The sequence below is a fragment of the Cnephaeus nilssonii genome (genome assembly GCF_951640355.1).
Source record: "Cnephaeus nilssonii genome assembly, chromosome: 1".
Lineage (NCBI taxonomy): Eukaryota > Metazoa > Chordata > Mammalia > Chiroptera > Vespertilionidae > Cnephaeus > Cnephaeus nilssonii.
Window position 1 is genome coordinate 16,287,526 of NC_137072.1, and position 22,203 is coordinate 16,309,728.

Genomic DNA, 22,203 nt, shown 5'->3' on the forward strand with positions numbered 1-22,203 from the left:
TATATAGCTGGAACTAAAACAAATCTTTCAGGAATTCTCCTTATGTAAACTTGTTAAATTTTAATAATATGCAAGTGGTTAATGTTTAAATGATTTTCGTGTAAATTAAGTTCTTAATAAAGGTGAGAAGCTATGTAAAGGTAATTTAAATTTCTTGTCTGAATTTCTTAGTATGTATTTGTAAAAATAGAATATTTGAAAAATACAGAAGAAAGTAAAAAATTCACCAGAGATAATCGCTGGTAAAATGTGATACATCCTTTTGCAAAATAGGAATAATAATCTATGTATGGTTGTCTATTATTCATAATTGCCAGAATTGGAAACAACCAAGATGTCCTTCAGTAGGTGAATGGATATATTAACTTGGATACATTCAGACAGTGGAATTATTATTCAGAGCTAAAAAGAAATGAGCTAGCAAGAGATAAAAATACATGGAGGAACCTCAAATGCATATTTCTACCTGAAAGAAGACAATCTGAAAAGGCTAAATACTGAATAATTCCAACTATATGAGATTCTAGAAAGAGCAAAACTGTGGAAACAATAAAAAGATAAGTGGCACCCTAGCAGGTTTGGCTCAGTGGGTAGAACATTGGCCTGTGGTCTGAAGGGTCCAGGGTTTGGTTCTGGTCAAGGGCTCAATCCCTGGCCCAGTTGAGGCATGTGTAGGAGGCAACCAATTGATGTATCTCCCTCATGTCGATGTTTCTCTTTCCCCTCCCTTCCACTCTCTCTAAAAATCAATGGAAAAATATTGGACTGCCAGTGAGGATTTTAAAAAAAGAAAGAAAAGTGATTGCCAGGGATGGGGAGGGGAGATCTGAATAGGCAAAGCACAGAGGATTTTTAGGCCAGTGAAAAACTTTGTGTGATATTATAATGATGGCTATATGTCATTATACATTGGTCTAAACCCACAGAATATACAACACTAGGAGTGAATTCTGAGGTAAACTATGTGCTTTGGATGATTATGATCTATCAGTGTAAATTCATCCTTGGTAAAAAAAAAAAAAGTATCATTCTGCTGAGTGATGTTGATAATAGGGGAAGGTATGCATGTGGGGGTATAGGGTAAATAGTTCCTCTCAATTTTGTTGTAAACTTAAAACTACTCTTTAAAAAAAGAAGTCATTTTGCCCTGGCCAGGTGTCTCAGTTGGTTGGTACACCAAAAGGTTTGTGGGGTCGATTCCCAGTCAGGGTACATACCTAGGTTGCAGCTTCAATCCCTCGTCAGGACTCATAGAGGAGGCAATCCATCATTGTTTTTCTCTCTCTCAAAAAGTCATTTTATGGGGGAAATAGGAGACATGTGTAATACTTTCAACAATAATTATTTTTTTGAAGTCATTTTAACATTGTATCATGAGGTAAATTATTTTTTACACTCTTTTTTTAGCCATTCAGTTACGTAGAATATTTTAAGCCCCCTACAAACTCAAAGTATATGTGATTTACTCTTTTTTTTTTTTTTTTTTAGAAATTCTATCAGTTCCCCCCATTTGTTTGGGGATTTTTTAGTTGTATTTTTGTAAGTTTTTTTAATTGAGGTATAATTGACATATTATATTAGTTTCATATATACAAGATAATGATTTCTTACTGGTGTATGTTGCAAAATGATCACAATAAGTCTACTTAATCCCCTCTCCCCATTTTAAGCCCAGTGTGCATTTAGTGTTTCATTTCTGTGGTCTCTGTAAGACAGTACTAGTAAATCTCAATTGGGAAGCACATCTCCCACACTTCCCCCAATTTATGCTTAAAATCATTTGTAAAGAAAAGTGTTACTGACAGAAATGGTTTGTGCATGTAAACAGTAAAGAAAAAATGTTAAAGGCTATGTGTATATGTGACCACTGATTCTAAGAGAGCCCAGAAATAGACCCACATAAGTATAATCAACTGATATTTGACAACAGAGCAAAGGCAATACAATGAAAAAATGATAGACTTTTCAACAGTGTTGGGACAGCAGGGCATCCACATGGGAAAAAAATTAATCTAGACACAGACCTTATACCCTTCAAAAATTAGCTCAAACTGGATCACAAACCTAAATGTAAAACACAAAGCTATGAAACTCCTAGAAGATAACATAGGAGAAAATCTAGATGATCTGGGGATTGACAATGACTTTTTAGATACAACACCAAAGGCACAGTCCTTGAGAAGAAGAATTGATAAGCTGGACTTCATTAAAATTAAAATTTTCAGCTCTGTGAAGGACACTGTCAAGAAATAACAAGAGAAGCCACAGACTGGGAGAAAATATTTGCAAAAGACATGCATGATTAAAGGACTGTTAACCAAAATATACAAAAAGTCTAAAATTCAACAATAATTAAGCAAACAACCCTATTAAAATGTGGGTCAAAGACCTTAACAGACATCTATATATCTTCATCAAAGTAGATATATAGGTGGCAAACATGTATTTGAAAAGATGCTCCACAACTTATGTCATAAGGAAATGCAAATTAAAACAACAGACATCACTACACATCTAGTAGAATGGCCAAAACACTGGCAAAGATATGGAGCAACAGGAACTCGCATTCATTGCTGGTGTGAATGCAAAATGATAGTCATTTTGTAAGACAGTTTGTCAGCTTCTTACAAAACTAAACCTACTCCATATGATCCAAAAATCGTGCTCCTTGGTATTTTCCCAAAAGAGTTGAAAAATTTTTTTCTCCACACAAAACCCTGCACATGTTTACAGCAGCTTTATTCTTAACTGAGAAAATTGGTAACAACCGAGATGTTTTTCAGTAGGTGAGTGGATAAGTAGCCAGACAATGGAATATTATTCAGTGTTTTTAAAAAATGATCAAGCCACAAAAAGGCATGGAGGAAACTTAAATGCATATTACTAAATGAAAGAAGCTAGTCTGAAAAGGCTACATACTGGTTTCAAAGTGTCTGTACTAAATAACATTCTCAGCGACATGTATAAGAGTTCTAATTACTCTATATACTTATAACACGTAGTATTATCAGACTTAAATTTTAGACATTCTAGTATATGTGAGTAGTATCTCATTGAGGTTTTAATTTTCATTTCCCTAATAATGAGGGGGTGAACATTTTTGCATGTATAATTTGCCTTTTGTATATCTTCCTTGGTACAGTGTCTATTCAAATCTTTAGCCCATATTTTTAGTGTTTGTTTTGTCTTACTAAGTTGTAAGAGTTCACTGTGTATTTTCAATGCAGTTTCTAAAACTAGGTTTATGTCCTAAATATGTATATTTTCTCTAGTCTTTTGCTTGTCTTATTTTCTCTTGTTGTTGTTGTTGTTGTTATTGTTATACTCCCAAAGGATATTTTTCCATTAATTTTTAGAGAGAGTGGAAGGGAGGGGGAGAGACAGAGAAAGGAAAACATTGAGACACATTGATTGGCTGCCTCCCACACAGAATTGAACCCTTGATCCTTCAGTCTTCAGGCCAGTGTTCTTTCCACTGAGCCAACCCAGCTTTTCATTTTCTTATCTTTCAAAAGCATAGGTGTTAATTTTGATGAAAACCAGTTTATCCGTTTTTTTAATTTATGCTTTTTGTGTCCTATCTAAAAAATATTTGCCTAATACAAAGTCAAAAGATTTTTCCTCCTGTATGTTCTTAATCAGTATGTATTATAGTTTAGCTGTTAGATTTAGGTGTATAATCAATTTCAAGTAGATTGTGTGAGCTAAGGATCCAGTTGTCCTAGCACCATTTTTTAAAGACTATCCTTTTTTACATTGAATTGACTTTCCAAATTTGTCACAGTTGCTGATTTTCATTATATGTATCATTGTCTTATACAAAAATAAACATTATGTGGATACAATGACCATATATGCATGGATGTAGTCTCTGTTCTGTTCCATTGATCCCTGAATCTTTGCTTAAGCCACTACCAACCTGTCTATAATCTGTTTCTAAATTGTTTTGGCTATTCTAACTCTTTTCTTTTTCTTTTTTTTCTGTTCCCTCCCCCCCCCCCCCCCCCGCCCCCTTGCTTTTTCTTATAAATTTTAGAAATAGCCTGCTGGATTTTGATCGGGATTGCGTTGAATCTGTTGATAGTTTGGGAAAAACCACCATGTTAACAATATTCCAGCATGTTAGTAGTCTTCCGATGAACAAATGTAGTATATTTCTCCATTTATTTAGGTCTTTGATTTCCCTGAGCAATGTTTTATAGTTTTCAGTGTACTGTTATCAGATTTATTCCTATTTTATATTTTTGATGCTATTGTAAATAGTACTGCTTTTGTTTCTTTAAATATATTTGTATTGATTTCAGAGATAAATGGAGAGGGAGAGATAGGAACATCAATAATGAGAGAGAATCATTGATTGGCTGCCTCCTGCATGCCCCCCGCTGGGGACCAAAACCTCAACCCAGGTATGTGTCCTGAACGGGAATCGAATCTTGACCTCCTGGCTTATAGGTTAACGTTCAACCATAAGTCACACCAGCCAGGCAATAATACTGTTTTTTAAATTTCAGTTTTCCCAGATGTTCATTGCTGGTGTATAGAAGACAATTGATTTTTATATATTGATCTTGTATCCTATGACCTTACTAACTAATAAACTAACTTACTAGTTCTAACAGCTTTTTTAAAGATGCCTTAGAATTTTTTGTGTAAATGATCAAATAATTGACAAAGACCATTTTACTTTTCCCATTCCAATCCACATATGCTTTTTTATTGATGGGTAATATTATGGAGTATCCTATATAATAAAGAGCTAATATGTAAATGATCCTCTGGGCTGGGCCAGCGGGGCTTGATAGAGGACCTGAGGCTGTGCCCCTCCGCCCTGTGGGGCTTGACGGGGGTGGGGCCGGCCGGGTCTGGATCTCGCGCAATTTTGAGGCGCAGGTGGGCAGGGACTTGACTCTGGGTCCCGCGGCACGCCCCAGACTCTGACAGGAGGGAGATTTTCATATATATTTTACTAATTTTCCTTAATCTCTGACACTTTTCATATATATTTTACTAATTTTCTTTCATCTCTGACACTTCTATTATAGGGAAAGGACAAATAGCAATATTAAAATATGTCCTCTAATTAATTCCCTTTTAATGTGCACGAATTTCGTGCACCAGGCCACTAGTATTTTTAATAGTTGGTTTAAGTTCCTTGCTTGCTAATTTCTTCATCTGTCATTTCTAGATACTTCTGTTGATTCATTTTTTCCTAGTTGTTAGTCATTTTTCTTTTTTCTTTATGTTTGGTAATTTTGGATGCCAAACATTGTTATTTTTTACATTGTTGAGTCCTGTATTTTTTAATTATTTTTATTCCTTTAAAGAGAGTTGGGCTTTGATCTGACACATAATTAATTTATGTGAAATCAGTTTGATCCTTTGGAACTTTGCTTTTAAGCTTGGTCAGGGAAGACCCAAAATACCCTTTATCTAGGGCTAACTAATCTCCACTACTACGACATGGCTTTTCTGAGAACCCCACCCAATGCCCCTGTATCATAATATCTCTTAAGTTTGGCGGTGGGAACATAAACTCTTCCCACCACTGTGTGTGCTCTATTATTTTCCAGTGGTACTTTCTCCAGCCTTGTGCACTTTCACCCCACACATGTGCAGATTGTTACTCCACCAAAGACTTGGGTAATGTCTTAGCAATTCCCTCTGCAAGTTTGTGGCACACACTCTGTTCAGCTTCCTTATCTCTGGTATTTTGCCCTGCAAATTCTACCCACTTTGGGCTCCCCAAAATCTGTCGCTTCAACTCAGGGAGACTACTGGACTCTTTTTTGGTTCCCCCACCCTGTAATGCAGCCTGGAAACTCTCCAGGCCATTTTCTGAGGCAATTATACTTGTCCTTTCTTTCCCCTCTTTCAGGGATCACAGAATATATTGTTTATTGAAGTGTTTGAAAACAGTTGTGTCATAGTTTTTGTCTGGTTTTCTAGTTATGGGAAGGTAGTCTCATGGCTGTTTGATCCTCTATAGAAGAGATAAAAGTTTCTCACATGTGTGTTTTAATACTACAAGGATAGTGTTACAGATATACAGTAGTAATCAGTGGAAGCTGGGTTGAAGGGAGAAAAACATTGAGATTGTATGAACTTGTATAGGATTCTCCTCTCTGAATACTATTATTAGAAATTGAATGTGATATCTTTTTTCTATATTATATAAAAACTAATATTCTCCCGAAATAAATATTGATGTTTTAAGAAGTCTTTAAATTTATTTTTCTTTCTAGAAGAGGTTATGAGAAGCCGATTAATAACCTATTTGTAATTCATACCTGTAGTGGCAACTTTAGAATAAAGGGTAAAATGGAAAATATTTTAAAGGCAGTCATAATTATATATTATAGTAATGTGTCCTTTAGAGTCTGATATGGTATCTATCCTCTCAAGAACAATTATATATCCTTTTTTTTTTAATGGGGGGAAAAACTTTTTAAGTTAATGTCTCCCTTTGAAATATTTTAAAAAATACAGTTTTTCTGTTTACTATATGGAAAGTTGATTAGATCTACTAGTGACTAATGTAAAATTTTTTAGAAGTCAAGTAAAAACATAAGATTATACCATTAGTAATCCTTCTAATACTTTCCTTGACATGGTTTACTTGGCTGTTTTATAACCTTCCCCCATTTACCAATTGGATTCTTAATGTTTTTGGCTTTTATTTATGTGGAGTTCTTTTATATATATAAAAAATATTTGTTAAAAATGTTTTTCTCACTATGTTGGTTTTTCCTTTTTAGTGGAGTGTACTATTAAATACCGAGTTTTTCATTTTTATATAGTCAAATTTTTCTTTCTAATTTATTCTGTTATTTCTAGGCTTAGAAAGTTTTATCCCTCAGAAATTAGATAAAAAATTATTGCACTTTCATACCACTTTTACCTTAATTTGATGTTTTAGTATGTAATGATATCTTTATGGATTATTTTGGTCTATTGAGCAGTCTCTTCTGTCTCTCCTTTTCACAGTGATTTTTTTTAAAGATTTGTCTTTTTTACTATCTCTTTCCTCACATCCAGTGTTTCTCACCACACCACATAAAATGACTTCCATTCTGATCACCATGTTGCTAAGACAAATGAAGGGTTAGCCCTTATCTTATACTAGAGGCCTGGTGCATGAAATTGGTGCACGGGGAGGGGAGGTTTCACCTCAGCCCAGCCTGCACCCTCCAATCCAGGACCCCTCAGGGGATGTCAGACTGCTGGGAATCGGGCCTAAACTGGCAGTCAGACATCCCTCACAATCCAGGACCGCTAGCTCCTAACTGCTCACCTGCCTGCCTGCCTGATTGCCCCTAATTGCCCCCCCCCCCCCGCCAGCCTGATTACCCCTAACCACCTCTGCCTGCCAGCCTGATCACTCCTAACTGCCCCACCACCACCACCACCAGCCTGGTTGCCCCACGCAGCCTGCTGTTCAGTTGTTTGGTCATCCCTCACTAACTCCCTGCCAGCCTGGTCGCCCCATGCAGCCTGCTGTTCAGTCGTTTGGCAATCCTTCACTAACCCTCCTGCCGGCGTTGTTGCCCCACACAGCCTGCTGTTCGGTCATTACTGTTAACTGTGATGGCATCCTGGACAATTTGTATATTTCTCTATTATTAGTATAGAAGACCTCAAGTCAGTATTTGACACAGCTATTGATCACTGTATTCTCTTTTTAAATAAATCTTTATTGTTCAGATTATTACAGATGTTCCTCTTTTTGCCCCCCATAGCTCCCCTCCACCTGATCCCCCCTCCCATGCCCTTACCTCCCGCCACTGTCCTCATCCATAGGTGTAAGATTTTTGTCCAATCTCTTCCCGCACCCCTCACATCCCCTTCCCCCTGAGAATTGTCAATCCACTCCCTTTCTGTGCCCCTGATTCTATTATATTCACCAGTTTATTCTGTTTATCAGATTTTTATTCACTTGATTTTTAGATTCACTTGATAGATATGTATTTGTTGTTCATAATTTTTATCTTTACCTTTTTCTTCTTCTTTCTCTTCTTAAAGAATACCCTTCCGCATTTCATATAATACTGGTTTGGCAGTGATGAACTCCTTTACCTTTTTCTTGTCTGTGAAGCTCTTTATCTGACCTTCAGTTCTGAATGATAGCTTTGCTGGGTAGAGTAATCTTGGTTGTAGGTTCTTGCTGTTCATCACTTTGAATATTTCTTGCCACTCCCATCTGGCCTGCATAGTTTCTGTTGAGAAATCAGCTGACAATCGTATGGGTGCTCCCTTGTAGGTAACTAACTGTTTTTCTCTTGCTGCTTTTAATATTCTCTCTTTGTCTTTTGCTCTTGGCATTTTAATTATGATGTGTCTTGGTGTGGTCCTCTTTGGATTCCTTTTGTTTGGGGTGCTCTGCGCTTCCTGGACTTGTAAGTCTATTTCTTTCACCAGGTGGGGGAAGTTTTCTGTCATTATTTCTTCAAATAGGTTTTCAGTATCTTGCTCTCTCTCTTCTGGCACCCCCATAATTCAGATGTTGGTACACTTGAAGTTGTCCCAGAGGCTCCTTATACTATCTTCATATTTTTTTATTCTTTTTTCTTTTTGTTTTTCTGGTTGGGTGTTTATTGCTTCTTCATATTTCAAATCTTTGGTTTGATTCTTGGGGTCCTCTAGTCTACTGTTGGATTTCTGTATATTATTCTTTATTTCAGACAGTGTATGCTTAATTTCTGACTGGTCCTTTTCCATTTTTTTGGCATTCTCATTAAGATCCTTGAAGGTCTCACTAAGTTTCTCAGCGGTTTCTAGAAGATTCTTGAGTAACCTTATAACTGTGGTTTTGAACTCTATATCCAGTAGTTTGCTTTCCTCCATTTCTTTCATTCGTGACATGTTTCTTTGTATCCAGTAGTTTGCTTCCCTGTGTTGATGGAGTGGCTTTGTGTGGTAGGTGACCTATAGGACCCAGTGGCTCAGCCTCCCCAGTCACCTGAGGTGGACACTCTTGGTGCACCCCTTTGTGGACTGAGTGCACAGTCTTGTTGTAGTTAAGCCTTGATTGCTGTTGGTACACTGGGAGGAATTGACCTCCAGGCCAATTGGCTGTGAGGATCAGCTGTGTCTATAATGGAAGAACTGCTGTGCTGGAGACACCCTTATGGGGCAGGACTTGCTTCAGTGGGGCTTTGATGCTCACTGAGTCTGCCTCTTGAGTGTGTCGCTTATGGAAGTGAAGAGTTGTGATCTGGTGTCGTCTCACACTGACCACTAGGTACACTGGCTCCTGGATCTTCAAGGAGGTGCGAGTCAGCTACTGTCTGAGGCCACCCAGCAGGAACTACAGCGAGATCTGCAAATTTCTCCTCTTTGTTTGGGGTTTGGAAGTTTTGGAGCTGTCTGACCCAGCTGCAAATTTGTTAGGTTAAGCTGCAAAAGGGCAGGCCATTCATATGCAAAAGCCACTGCTCACAGCTCCGGTGGGTTTATAAATTGGGCGGGTCAGGGTCTCAGGGAATCACTAGGGCGTGGCAACCAGCGATGGCTTCCAGTCAGCCCTCTCTGCATCTCCGCGTTTCCATGTCCCCGTGTCCCATGCCCCAGCGCAGTAAACAATGATTCCTGCGCGCACCTCTGCAAGAAAGCCACCCTCACTTTCCGACCCGATGGCAGGCAGTCCAGCTTCTCACCGTAGGAGTCTGGGTCCCCAGAGTCTCACCGGAAACTGGAGTTCAGAGCAGTCAGGAGCTTGTGTCTCCCTCCCGCTTGAAGAAGACAACCGCGTCCTCAGTTGCCAGCCCTCTCCACTTGTGCCTCCATACCTCTGCTTTTCCGCGGCTCTGCACCTCCTACACAGTCTCAATGCTCTTTTCTCTTTCCTTCTAGTTGTAGAACTTCCACTCAGCCAGCTTTCCCGTGGTTCTGGGTGATAGTCGTTTTGTCTTTTAGTTGTAGTTTTGCTGTGGTTGTGAGAGGCAGCACGTACAGGTGTATACCTTATGCCGCCATCTTGGTTTCGATCACTGTATTTTTTGTAATAGAGTCATTCATTGGTCTCTGTGATTTCCACGCTCCTGACTTTTCTCCAACTTCTCACCTCACCTTTGCAGGCTCATCCTTCTCTAGTTTAATTATTGAAGTTCCTCAGAACTTTTTACTGGCTTTTCTTCTCATTTATACTCTTACCCTAATTAAGCCCCACTGTTCCCATTCTTGACTTTAGTTATCATCCAGATAACTGCTTGGCTCCAGACCTAGAATTGCCTACTTGACATCTTAGCTTGACCCTGTTAAAGAACCTCAAGCTAAACATATGCAAAATAGTTATATAATATAAATATTCTAACACCTCGCCTCTACCCTCCAGGGTCCCCCCCAAAAAAACTAATTAATTTCTGATCCGTTTTTTTTTTTTTTCTTTAAATATATTTTATTGATTTTTTTTTACAGGGAGGAAGGGAGAGGGATAGAGAGTTAGAAACATCGATGAGAGAGAAACATTGATCAGCTGCCTCCTGCACACCTCCTACTGGGGATGTGCCCACAACCAAGGTACATGCCCTTGACCGGAATCGAACCTGGGACCCTTGAGTCTGCAGGCAGATGCTCTATCCACTGAGCCAAACCAGTTAGGGCAATTTCTGATCCGTTTTCTAAGAATCCCAGTGTCAATGAAAAGCTCTACTATCTATGTAGTTCCACAACCCAGAAAATTTACAAGTTATTCTTTTTTTTTTTTTTACAAGTTATTCTTGACTACTCCCTCTGTCACCTCCTATAGATAATCCAGCACCACTTTCTATCCAATTTAGCTCCTAAATATAGCTTTGAGACTGTCCACCAAAAACCCAATTGAAGCTATCATTATCTGTCATCTCTATTACTAAAATATTCTCTTAACTAGTCTCCCCACTTTGACTCTACCTCCTTACAGGTTGTTTTAACGCTGCAGTAATATTTTCCAAACACAAATTTAATCATGTTATTTATTCCCTGCTTAAAGTCATTTTGGGGCATCTCATTGTTGTGAAGACAAAAACCAGAATGTTTATTTGACATAGAACTTCATTTATCTCTATAGGCTCATTTCATGTTCACTCTCTACTCTGGATTGCTTTCAGTATCTAAAGCTCCCTCTGCTGACCTCAACTTTAGGGACTCTACACATGCTTTTTTTCCTGTAACACCTTTCCTTGCCCTTCTCTTGGTTAAGTATCCCTAAGATCCCCTTTTAATCAATTTATTTAGAGAAGCCTTCTCTGACTTACACAATATCAGATATACCCAGATATGTGACACCATATGCTTGTCCTTCATAGTACTTGATCACTGTCTTGTCTCCAAAAGAATGCACAGTGCCAGGCACTAATAGGCCCTCAGTATTCATTGGTTGAATGAATAAATTCATGATTATTTTTCAGCCTAAATTATAGAATCATTAGGCTTTTTAATCAAACTAAGGTTATTTAATTTGGGAAAATGGGACATACTATCAAATGTTATTTTTCATTTACTTAAATCTTTTATCACTCTTGTGAGTTATACATTTCTTATTAAAAGTTATACTAAGTTTTTTATCTTTTTTTTTAATTTATTGTGTAAAGTTTTACATATGTCTCCTTTTTCCCTGATTGACACTCCCCCCACCCCCCAGCCATTCCCATCCCAGGCAAGCCACCACCGCCCATGTCTGTGTCCATTGGTTATGCTAATATGCATGCATATAAGTCCCTAAGTTTTGTGTTATAAGTGGAATCTCTAGTTGCTTATTGTTGGCATTTAAGCTTTTTTATCTGTATCCAGTTATTAGTTTTTTCCTACTTTAATTAAAATCTTACCAATAGAAACATATATGTTTTTTAGCTAAAATTATCTAAAACTGAAAGATTTTTAAAATAGTTTTTATCTCTCTTGATCATCAGCTATACTTTAGATCATAAAACTGGGGGGAGGTTCTCTAGATTTTATTCAAAGAATATTCTTACTGAGAAGATAGCAGTGCCCCACCCCTGAGAATTTAAGACACTGATTAAGTTAACTGGTTTGGGAAATTTTTATAATTAACATCTATATAAAACTTAGAGCTTGTACAGTTCTTTCATATGTCATTTTTATATTTATTCACCTGTCCTTAAACCTTTTAAGGTAGGTATTATTATTACTTATAAATAATTGAGTCTCAGGGAAATTAAGAGACTTTTCCATGGTCATTAAAATATTGAGTTCCTGAACTGATGTTATACCCCAGTACTCATTCTTGAGAGCTTATGCTGTTTCTCCTGTATCACATTGCTTTTCATTGTTTGTACAAAACAATCTGAAAGTCCTTAATTGAATACTGAGTAATAAGCTAGAAACTTTCCTAGAATAACCCTTCTGAGTATTTTTAATATTTATATTTTATATATATTAATCATTTAGACAATTATTTTAAATTATTTTCCTTATAGGAACCTCCAGAAGTTTAGCCTTTTTGGAGACATAAGTGTTCTACAACAGCAAGGAAATTTGTCAAATACATACCTCAACAAGGTGGACCCTGATGGCAAAAAAATCAAACAGTAAGTTATATAGTTAGTAGAAAGGGACTTATTTAATAATAATTTTAGTTTTTTTGAGAAATTGTATGGTATGATACAATCAGAAGAGTAATGATTATTTTTCTTAAAAGAACATATGTCCTGGAAATGTCTTAACTATAAAATACAGTAACCATTATATGCCATTTTGTGTCATAAGTTTTAAGACAAATCAAGGAATTTTCTGGGTAATTATTGCTTTGTGAAACTTATTTCTCTGCTTGCTTTTGCTATAACACAAATTGTATGTCATCAGTCTTTCCTGCTATACTGGTATAAAATGCTGCTTTCCTTGAACATATCTCTATATGTTTAATACATCTTATTCCTTATATTTTAATGTGAATTTTAATGGCATTTATGATAATACTTGTGAGTCGGATAGAAATTAACTGAGAGAAAATGGATCTCAAAATTGCATGCCATTTCATTGCCTATTTAAAAAAAAAAAAAAAGACTTAAAAGATTAGAGCCAAATTATAACAGGATCTTTATGGCATGTGTTTTTCTTAACAGAATTCAGCAGCTGTTTGAAGAAATACTGAGTAATAGTAGGCAACTGAAATGGCTGTCCTGTGGGTTTATGCTGGAAATAGTAACCCCAACATCACTGTCATCTCTCTCAAACTCTATTGCCAACACCATGGAGCACCTGAGTTTACTGGACAACAATATTCCTGGTAACAGCACCCTTATCACTGCAGTGGAACTAGAGCGATTTGTGAATCTGCGCTCACTTGCCCTGGATTTCTGCGACTTTACAGCTGAGATGGCAAGAGTCTTAAGTGATAGCAACCATGTGCCTTTGCAGCGACTATCTCTCCTGGTCCACAATGTTTCTGTGATGCACAAGTCTCTGGACAACATGCCAAATGATGAGCATTGGAAAGCCTTGTCACGTAGGAGCCCCAGCCTCCGGGTCTATATAATGGCTTTTGATATTAAGAGTGAAGATATGTTAAAGATTCTGAAACCCAGTATACCACTAGAGAGGATTCATTTTGACAGCTACATCACTTGTGTTTCGGGAGCTATTGTTGATCTTATATCTAGGCAGTATGACAAGTTCCTCACTCATTTCATATTAATGAATGATGTGATTGACACGTCTGGTTTTCCAGATCTTAGTGATAACCGAAACGAAGATCCATTGGTGTTATTAGCGTGGAGGTGCACAAAGCTTTCTCTTCTGGCAATTCATGGTAGGTGATTTTCGATTAATTTGATATCAATATTACATCTGAAATGTTTTATGCTAAGAAAGATAACATTGGCATTTAGTGTTAAGAAATCTTATAACAAATTGATATGTGGATTTTCATACTTTAAAGTTTTTAAATTATCCTATCTAATAAAGAGGGAATATGCTAATTGACCATCACACCCTCACAAATATGGCGGTGCCCAAAGCCAATAAGGAGGGAATATTCTAATTTACTGCCATGCCCTCAAAGATGGTGGTGCCCACAGCCACAAGATACTGGCGCCCTGTCCCCTCAGCCCCGCTGGGGTGGCAGGCGCACAGCACGGCCGGGCCCGCCCCCAGGTGGATCTGGCTGCTCCACGTGCCTGCCCCCGGAGTCTCCCAGTCCCCTCAGACCCCCAGCCACCCAGGGCCAGCCTGAGGCACAGGGAAGCCTCGAATGACGACTGCCCAGCCGACGCCCGAGGTGCAGGCAAGCCTCAGATATCAGTTTCCCAGCCGCCCAGGGCCGCCCGAGGCTCAGGTAACCAGGGTGAGCCGAGGCTTGCGCTGCTGGCACTGGCAGCAGCAGGTGTGATGGGGCGTCGCCTTCCCCTGATCGCCAGGTCGCCTCCCGCCCCTGCAGGCTCCCAGACTGTGAGAGGGGCCAGGCCAGGCTGAGGGACCTCCACTCCAGTGCATGAATTTTCATGCACCGGGCCTCTAGTATCACTTATAAGTAGGAAGTCACATCTCTACCCTAAGGATTCTTATCCAAGTTCCCTGTTACTTTTTCTTCCATCATGTGATTAATAGCATTTCACAAAAATGGTATTTGAAATCAATTTATCTAAGAAAACAATACATATTTAATGACAGTAAAAATATTTCCTCTAATCACAGATCTCTTAAAAAGATAACATGGAAGGAAGAGAAAGTATGATTTTTTTTCATTCCCATTGCCTCATCTTCTAGATTCTAGATATTACCATATTAATTTATATGACTTGGTATTTTATTTGGGGGTTCCACTGATTGGGCATATTCTTTATTTTATACTGGGGCCTTTCATCTTAATGTGAACTGTTCTCATTTGGAGAGAGTTTCATTCTGATAAATTAGAAAAACATTTTACTTCCTTTTTGATACTTATAAGACATTTACAGGATACAAATTAGGAAGTCTCTGTGAACATCTTACACTCCCTTTATTACCTCTGTTTCTTTTCATTTTAGCCGCATTTGTGTCTTGCTTTTCAAGTTTTGTTTTGTAATTTGGTCAGCCAGCAGAGATAGTAGCAAAGAATAGACCAATGTTGAAGGTAAAAAATAAAATGAGGATTTGTATGGGATAAAGAAATGTTAGGTTATTCAAAGTTAATTTAACCTAGTCTTTTTAAAGCTTTTTTTCTTCTTTTAATAAATAAGATGTTAGATATAGCTAAAGCCCCCCATCCATTCCCATTTTATTCCTTCCCAGAGGTAATTATTATTCTGAAGTTAGTATATATCATTCCCATGACTGTTTTGCACTTTACATATTTGCTACTGACAATTAACAATTTATGTTTAAAGTGTCACTTCATAACTTTGGACTATGAATGATTTTCACTAATGAAAACACCAGTGTCGTCATGTATTATTAATGGACACATACATATGAAGTAAAAAAAATTTTCTTTATGCTACATCATTATCCAGTAAAAAATTATATTTTAAACATCTATGATTTTACTAAATGTGGTATCAGAATAGGATTACAGTACCTTCCATTTCACCACCCACAGTAAATTCTTGGAGACAATATAAAATTTATTTTTTTTTTGCTTGCTAAACAATCATACTTCCTTCTCAAATCTCTGTATATTTTTAAAGGAAAAGGACCAAAGTAGTCATTGTGATACCAATTTGTGGAGAAGATTAACTTATATAGACAAAATAAAATGCAAGGAAATTATAGTGCTTGTGTTTTGCTTTTTTTTAAGGTTACACAGTGTGGGCACACAACCTCATCGCCATTGCTCGTCTTCGTGGCTGTAATCTAAAAGTACTTGAAGTCACTGAAGAAAGCATTGATTTTGACCAAGGTGAACTGGCCGACCAGGATGTGGATCCAGTGCATAACCTTATTGAGCAGGTATCCCTGGGCCTGGGTCAACCTTGGCACGCAGTCATGGACATCGAATCACTCAGTGTCTTCACTGAACCAAATCGTCATTTTTACAGAGAGATGCAAAGCTTTAGTGAAGACATTTAGCTTTTTTTTAAATGTACAATTCCTGTGGTTACATATGCAAGTAGGGTCTTATTATGTTTTTTTCAGTAGTGTGAATTAATCCCTTTGTGCTGTGTTTAATCAGTATTAGCTTCATAGAATTATATATGTATATTCTACTTCTTGATCAAAGAACGTAGTCGGGTATTGGATTAGAAGTTCAAAGTGACAATGTATAGGGCTTTCACGGTTAATAGACTTGTTACCAAACCTTAAAGATACACAACCGAAGGTTGTCTGAGGTTGCTGGCTAACTTTATTTTTCACTGAGTTACTCTGCATTTTTGATTATTTTATTCTTTGTGTGTCAGAGCTGAACTCAGGAGCCAAAATATTTTTATACATATATAGATACATACCCATAGCCTGGTGGATTTGTATGCAATATACTGCATTCACGCATTCTAATAGCATTTCATTAATTTTTATTTGAAATGGAAGGGAGGATAATGTCCCAAATGAGTTACCTTTAACAGAAAAGCCAAGATTTTAACTACCATTACATATATAAAATTGATTATCACCAATTACCATTCTGAATTTTGTATAATACTAGGTTAGAATCTTGCTTAACCCTTTTTTTAAAATGCATTTACATAAACAAGTACTCAAATTGTTAGATTTTTAGAAACTATATCTGACATGATTTTATTTATCAATTATATTACACATTCAAGTTAGCTTTTAAGCCCAGATTTCAAATAGTGGAGGAAGAAAGAAACTATATTCCAGGTAAAACCTCCTAAAAGAAAATTAAAAAAACAAAATTGTAAACACACATGCTTGCAAACAAACATTAGTCGTGAAATCCCTAGCAACAAGTCACTGGATTTTTCTCTGTCAGCGCGCGTGTCAGCTGCCAAAGAATAGACTTAACTGAAGAAGTGCCCACATGCTGGCAGGGGCCGGCCCACTCTGGCCAGCCAGATTCTGCTAGATTGTAATATTTAAGGTCGAGTTTCGACCTGTGGTACACAGCTGTGCTGTGGCTCAGTCAGCAACCTCAGAACTCTGAAAAACAAAACACAAAAAAATAAAAAAAAATAAAAAAACATGCACCTGTTTCACTGTGAATAGTGAATGTAAAGGAAGAGAGGAAAAACTGAAAACTTGTTCTATCACAGGTATGAGCTGCTATAATACATGAAGAACATTCCATGAAGTATGTTTTAAAACCTTGTTATATCTGAGAGGCTTTAAAAGCCGATTTAACTGTTTCAGGGCAACCGCGGTACAGACGTGGTCTCTGTGAGACTTCCACCTGACCCCAGTTTTAAGTGGTACGAATGTTGTGCATTTAATGTTAAAGGACAGTCTGCAATAATAAAGTAGCCAACAGGGGTGCCCAGCAGTGCTGAGACCTGGCTGCTCTATTGTAAGCTTTGGAAACACAATTTATGCAACAGATGTCCAGATATGATTCTATTTATGGAAAAAGTTTATATGTGTTTTACAAATGGTTTTACCATCTTATATTAAAATGACCTTTTGACAGGTGTGCACTGTTTTGTCTCCAGTGGGCACATACCATGCGGATTTTATATGTACATCAGTAGTGTGAATCCACTGGCACAGTGTGTGTAAATGCCAGATGTGGTGAGATTTTATCTTATAAATGTGATCAGATAAAATAACTCCTGACAGAAACTGTAAGGAAACCAGCTGAATGTTTGACCTGATGACTGATGTTATATGGTTTATGTTAAATGTATATTCTTTTAATCAATGAATAAAGCATTAAAAAGTGGTCGTTGATACATAGTTTGTTTATGAAGCATGAAAACTTTTAGTATTAAATAAACTGTAATACTTCTTATATTGTCTATAATTATATTAGCTCCTATTGTAATCTGAGCAGTGAAGCTCAAATTTGAAAATATATCATAAATCTTAATCTGAATAGTTGGGAAGAATTTAATATTTTACCTCACCTTGGCTATATATAAGCTTAAAAGCAAACAATAGACTGGTTAGCACACAAAAAAGCGACTTACTTCATTATGCCAGTATTAAATATATCGTTTATAAACCCCTATATTGCTTTAGTTTGGCTTTGCAGTCTTCATTCTTGGATGTTGAGGCAAACAGCTATCATTTATGAAGAAAATGGCTCTTTTCCTTCCATCCTTAATCATTCCAGATACAGTTTCTTCTAGGCACTGCCTCACTTTGGAACTGTCATCATACCTGCTGCGTCCTTGTTAGACATGTCTAACTCCTCTGAATAAATCACCATGTTTATGTATTTAAAGAACCAAATAGTACTCAAAAATGTATAAAAAAGGAAAGCCTATTTATATATATGAGTAATACACAAGTGTAGGTTGGTATAGTGAGGCACAAAACTAGGAGACTTGACATCTGTTTTCTGCTCTAAGCTCTGACTCTAATGCTACTTGAGCCCAGACTCTTCCTTGAGCTTTAGTTTCCTCATCTGTGAAATGAGAGGGATTGGACTTGGTTATCTAAAACTCTGATTCTTCATCCAAAGTTTCAACCCTGTTAGTCAAAAGCTTAAAGACATCTTTGAACAAATGTATTAAATAAAATACTCTCAAAACATAGCTTACTACAAAGTTTACATATTGAAAATTACATTCACACTTCTCCCACCACCCTAGGAATTAAGAAAGTTAGGGATTCAGTGGAGCCGGGCTTGGAAAGAAAGTGTGCTATGGTTGAACACATGGTTTCAAAACCTATATTGCTTGGGGCCTATAGCATGAATTAGATTGGATCTCTACAAAGCCAGTATATAAAATGGTTCTAATGGAGTTAATACAGGAAGGTATGAAAACCCAGTAACTCCCCACATTGCCTATATCAAGGTTTCCCAACCTTTTCATGTCCTGACACAATTAGAAAATATTGTACAGCAAAAAAAATAGTCATTTTTTTAATCCTCACCTGAGGATATGTCTTGTTTGTTTTTATTTATTTTAGAGAGAGAAGGGAGAGATTGGGTGCTTCCATAGGCACCCTGACTGGGAATCAATCCCGCAACCTGGGTATGTGCCGTAACCAGGAATCAAACGTGACCTTTCGGTGTACCAGGATAGCACTCCAACCAACTGAGCCATACTAGCCAGGGGTCATTTTCTTTATTCTCTAATTGATGAGAAGAATAAAATGAAGATTTGGGAATCATGAATTTGTATAGAACTGTCCAATAAAATCTTGTCATGTTTTAACTGATAACCTCTTAAAAATTTTAATATTACCATCAATGAGAAACCCCCATAAATAAGTGATTTTTAAACCTTTTTCTTTTCACAAGCATTCAAAACTTAGGAAGCTGAATTAAACTTAAAAAATTTAACTGTTCCCTAGCGAGTTTAGCTCAGTGGATAAAGCATTGGCCTGCAGACCAAAAGGTCCCAGGTTCAGTTCCGGTCAAGGGCATGTACCTTAGTTGCAGGAGGCAACCAATCAATGTGTTTCTCTCACATTGATGTTTCTCTCAGTCTTCCCTCTCTCTTCCACTCTCTCTAAAAAAAAATCAATGGAAAAATATCCTTTGGTGAGGATAAACAACAACAATAAAGAAATTTAACTATTCTAATGTAATAGTAAATGTGATATTGAGATTTGTTAATTAATTTCAAATTCAAGTGATTTTTTTCATTATAAGTGTTTTAAAATAACAATGCTCTCGTTTATAGTCTCCTACTTTTACCATGCCACTAGTTTAGCCACCACCGAGAGCTTCACTGCTCAGCTACCAGGAGACATACTTGTAAGTCAACTAGAGGCCTATGGAGCCCCCTCCTCTCTCTCCACCCCCCAATCCCCTCACACATCTAGGGCTTCACACACCTGGGCTTTCCTGTCTTCTCTTAGGATACCTGGAACATACTTCTCTCACAGCTTCATAGACCGCCCCCCCGCCCTTGTCCATGATGAACAGTGGAGCACTCTGCATCTGGCAGGGGTGTAGCAACTGCTCTCCAAGAAGAGGTTGAAAGCATCTCTAAGCAACCAGTCAGGGCTCCCAGCCACCCGGAATTCAAGTAGCCTGGAGGGCCATCACTCTGGTTCAACCTCCTAACTTGGCTTCCTGGTTTTGGAAAGTATATTGTGAATAAATTTTCAGGACACTTGAATCATCCTTTCTAAAAGATTAAGAAATTAGCCTTGGCCAATGTGGCTCAGTTGGTTGGAGCATTGTCCCATGCACCAGAAGGTCTCAGGTTCAATTCTGGCCAGGGCACATACCTAGGTTGCAGATCCAATCCAGGTCAGGGTGCTTATGGGGGAGGAAACTGACTGATGTGTCTTTCTCACACTGGCGATGTCTCTCTCTCTCTGTCTCTCTCTCTGTCTCTCTTACTCTCTTTCTCTCTCTCTCTCTCTCTCTCTCTCTCTCTCTCTCTCTCTCTCTCTCTCTCTTCTTCCCCCCCCTCCCCCCTTACTCCCTCTCTAAAATCAATTTTTAGAAGAAACTTTAAATAAAATATTAAAAAATTAAACAATGAGGGCAAGATAATAAATACCAAGTGTTGGCAATGATTGGGGAAGCACTGACAGTTGAAATTTGAATTGGTATAGCCACTTTGGAGAGCAAAATTACAGTATCTTATAAAGCTGAAGTTGCCCAGCAATTTCACTTCTAGATGTATTCTCTTAGCACCAAGTCTTTGATCATTTTTGTTCTCATAGTTCCTAAAAATCCTAAAGGAATTTTGAAAAACCATGTACTTCTTTGCAGTTTAAGTTAGACATACAACATTGGCCAAAATTTTAACAGTTTTCAGTGTACTTTAGTAAATATCACTTAGCTTAGTGGATAAAGCATTGGCCTGTGGACCAAAATGTATTTAACTGGATCTAAATGCCATAGTAATTCAGTACCTCCAACCATCATTCATTTTAAAAATACAATAAACTTGATGATTTGGAAATTTTACATCATTCGTTTTCCTCCTAAACCCATATATTTTGTCAGTTATCAATTTATTGCCTCACCTCTGAATGCACCCTTCAATAGATGCTCTCCAATAATGGAACTCCTTTAAGTAGTGCACCCTTAAAGTCAGCACAATGTTAAGTTTTCTCAGTAAAAGGCATGCAGGGCGTGGTAGAAGGAGTTCCCCAGGTAGGCAACCTGGGTGTGAAGACTTGCTGTGGAGCCCGCCCCAGCCATGGGCCCAGATACTGTCCCTCTGTGACCTTGCAGCCTCAGCCTGACCTTCAGTCCTTTTGACACAGAAACGAGCACCTGGGTAGACCACATGCTTGCCACTGCCTGGCCGCCTCACTGGCTCTGAAGGCCTCCACATCTCCAGCACCAGACTCCCACTGCACACCCAGGCCACTGGTTGCTCCCCGTGAAATGAGCCAGGCCAAATATAAATTCTATTCCTGTTTTTCATTTCTATAAACACAAGTGTTAAAAAAATCTTTTTCACATAAGTAGACGAGAAGAGAGTTTTGTTATAAATGATGGCATTCATTCTTTGAACTCCTGAGCTTATAAGACCAAATAATAAAAAGTCAAACTGATCTATCAGAAATTAATTTTGGTTATTTGGTTGATGCAAATAGTTATTCACTTTCTTGGCACTGACACCAATATTTCAAATTGTCTCTTGGGGGCTCCTGAGGTTAGGACATCTTAATACGATGCATTATAGTACAATCAGAAGTGGGTGAAAGGTGTGTGCTCCTTTTATAACATGGGAATAGGGTAACTGCAAAATTAATGCAGGAAAGGAGAACCTCGCCTTCTTAAGTTCATCCTGAGGCAGAACAGCTGTGGAAAATATACATGGAAGGTGAAAGTCTGTGAAGTTCCCTAAAAGCATACCTGCATACTGCATGGAAATGCTTTGCATACTCACAGGGCATGTACCCCAAATTTCAAAACTGTAGCTCTAGAGATACTGCTTATATGACAAAAGAAACAAATACTAAAATGCTTATTTCCACATTATAATGAAAAAGCAGCAGCAGCCTAATGTCCATTAATAACAGAATGAATTTATTGTCACATATCCATACAGTGGAATACTACACTGCAGTCAAAATTAACTAACTAGACCAAAATTTATTAAAATGGGTGAATCTCAAACAATGTTGAGTGAAAAAAGCCAACTTCTAAGGGCTATATTCATAATGATGCTATTGATGTACATTTTAAAAAGGCAGACAAACTAAACTTACATATACTGTACATAAACATTTAATTGGAAAAACAAAACTTGA

The 22,203-nt window shown here is 37.6% G+C and overlaps 1 protein-coding gene across 1 annotated transcript in view; it reads left to right on the forward strand.

Annotated features, from left to right (window-relative positions):
• Positions 1-17,746, forward strand: part of FBXO33 (F-box protein 33) — a 28,700-nt gene extending 10,954 nt beyond the window's left edge. Inside the window, exons 2-4 of the mRNA XM_079770311.1 lie at positions 12,414-12,524; positions 13,059-13,744; positions 15,710-17,746. Coding sequence (XP_079626437.1) covers positions 12,414-12,524; positions 13,059-13,744; positions 15,710-15,981 — 1,069 coding nt within the window. The 3' untranslated portion in view covers positions 15,982-17,746. The remainder of the gene's footprint in view (positions 1-12,413; positions 12,525-13,058; positions 13,745-15,709) is intronic.
• The last annotated feature ends 4,457 nt before the right edge of the window (positions 17,747-22,203 follow it).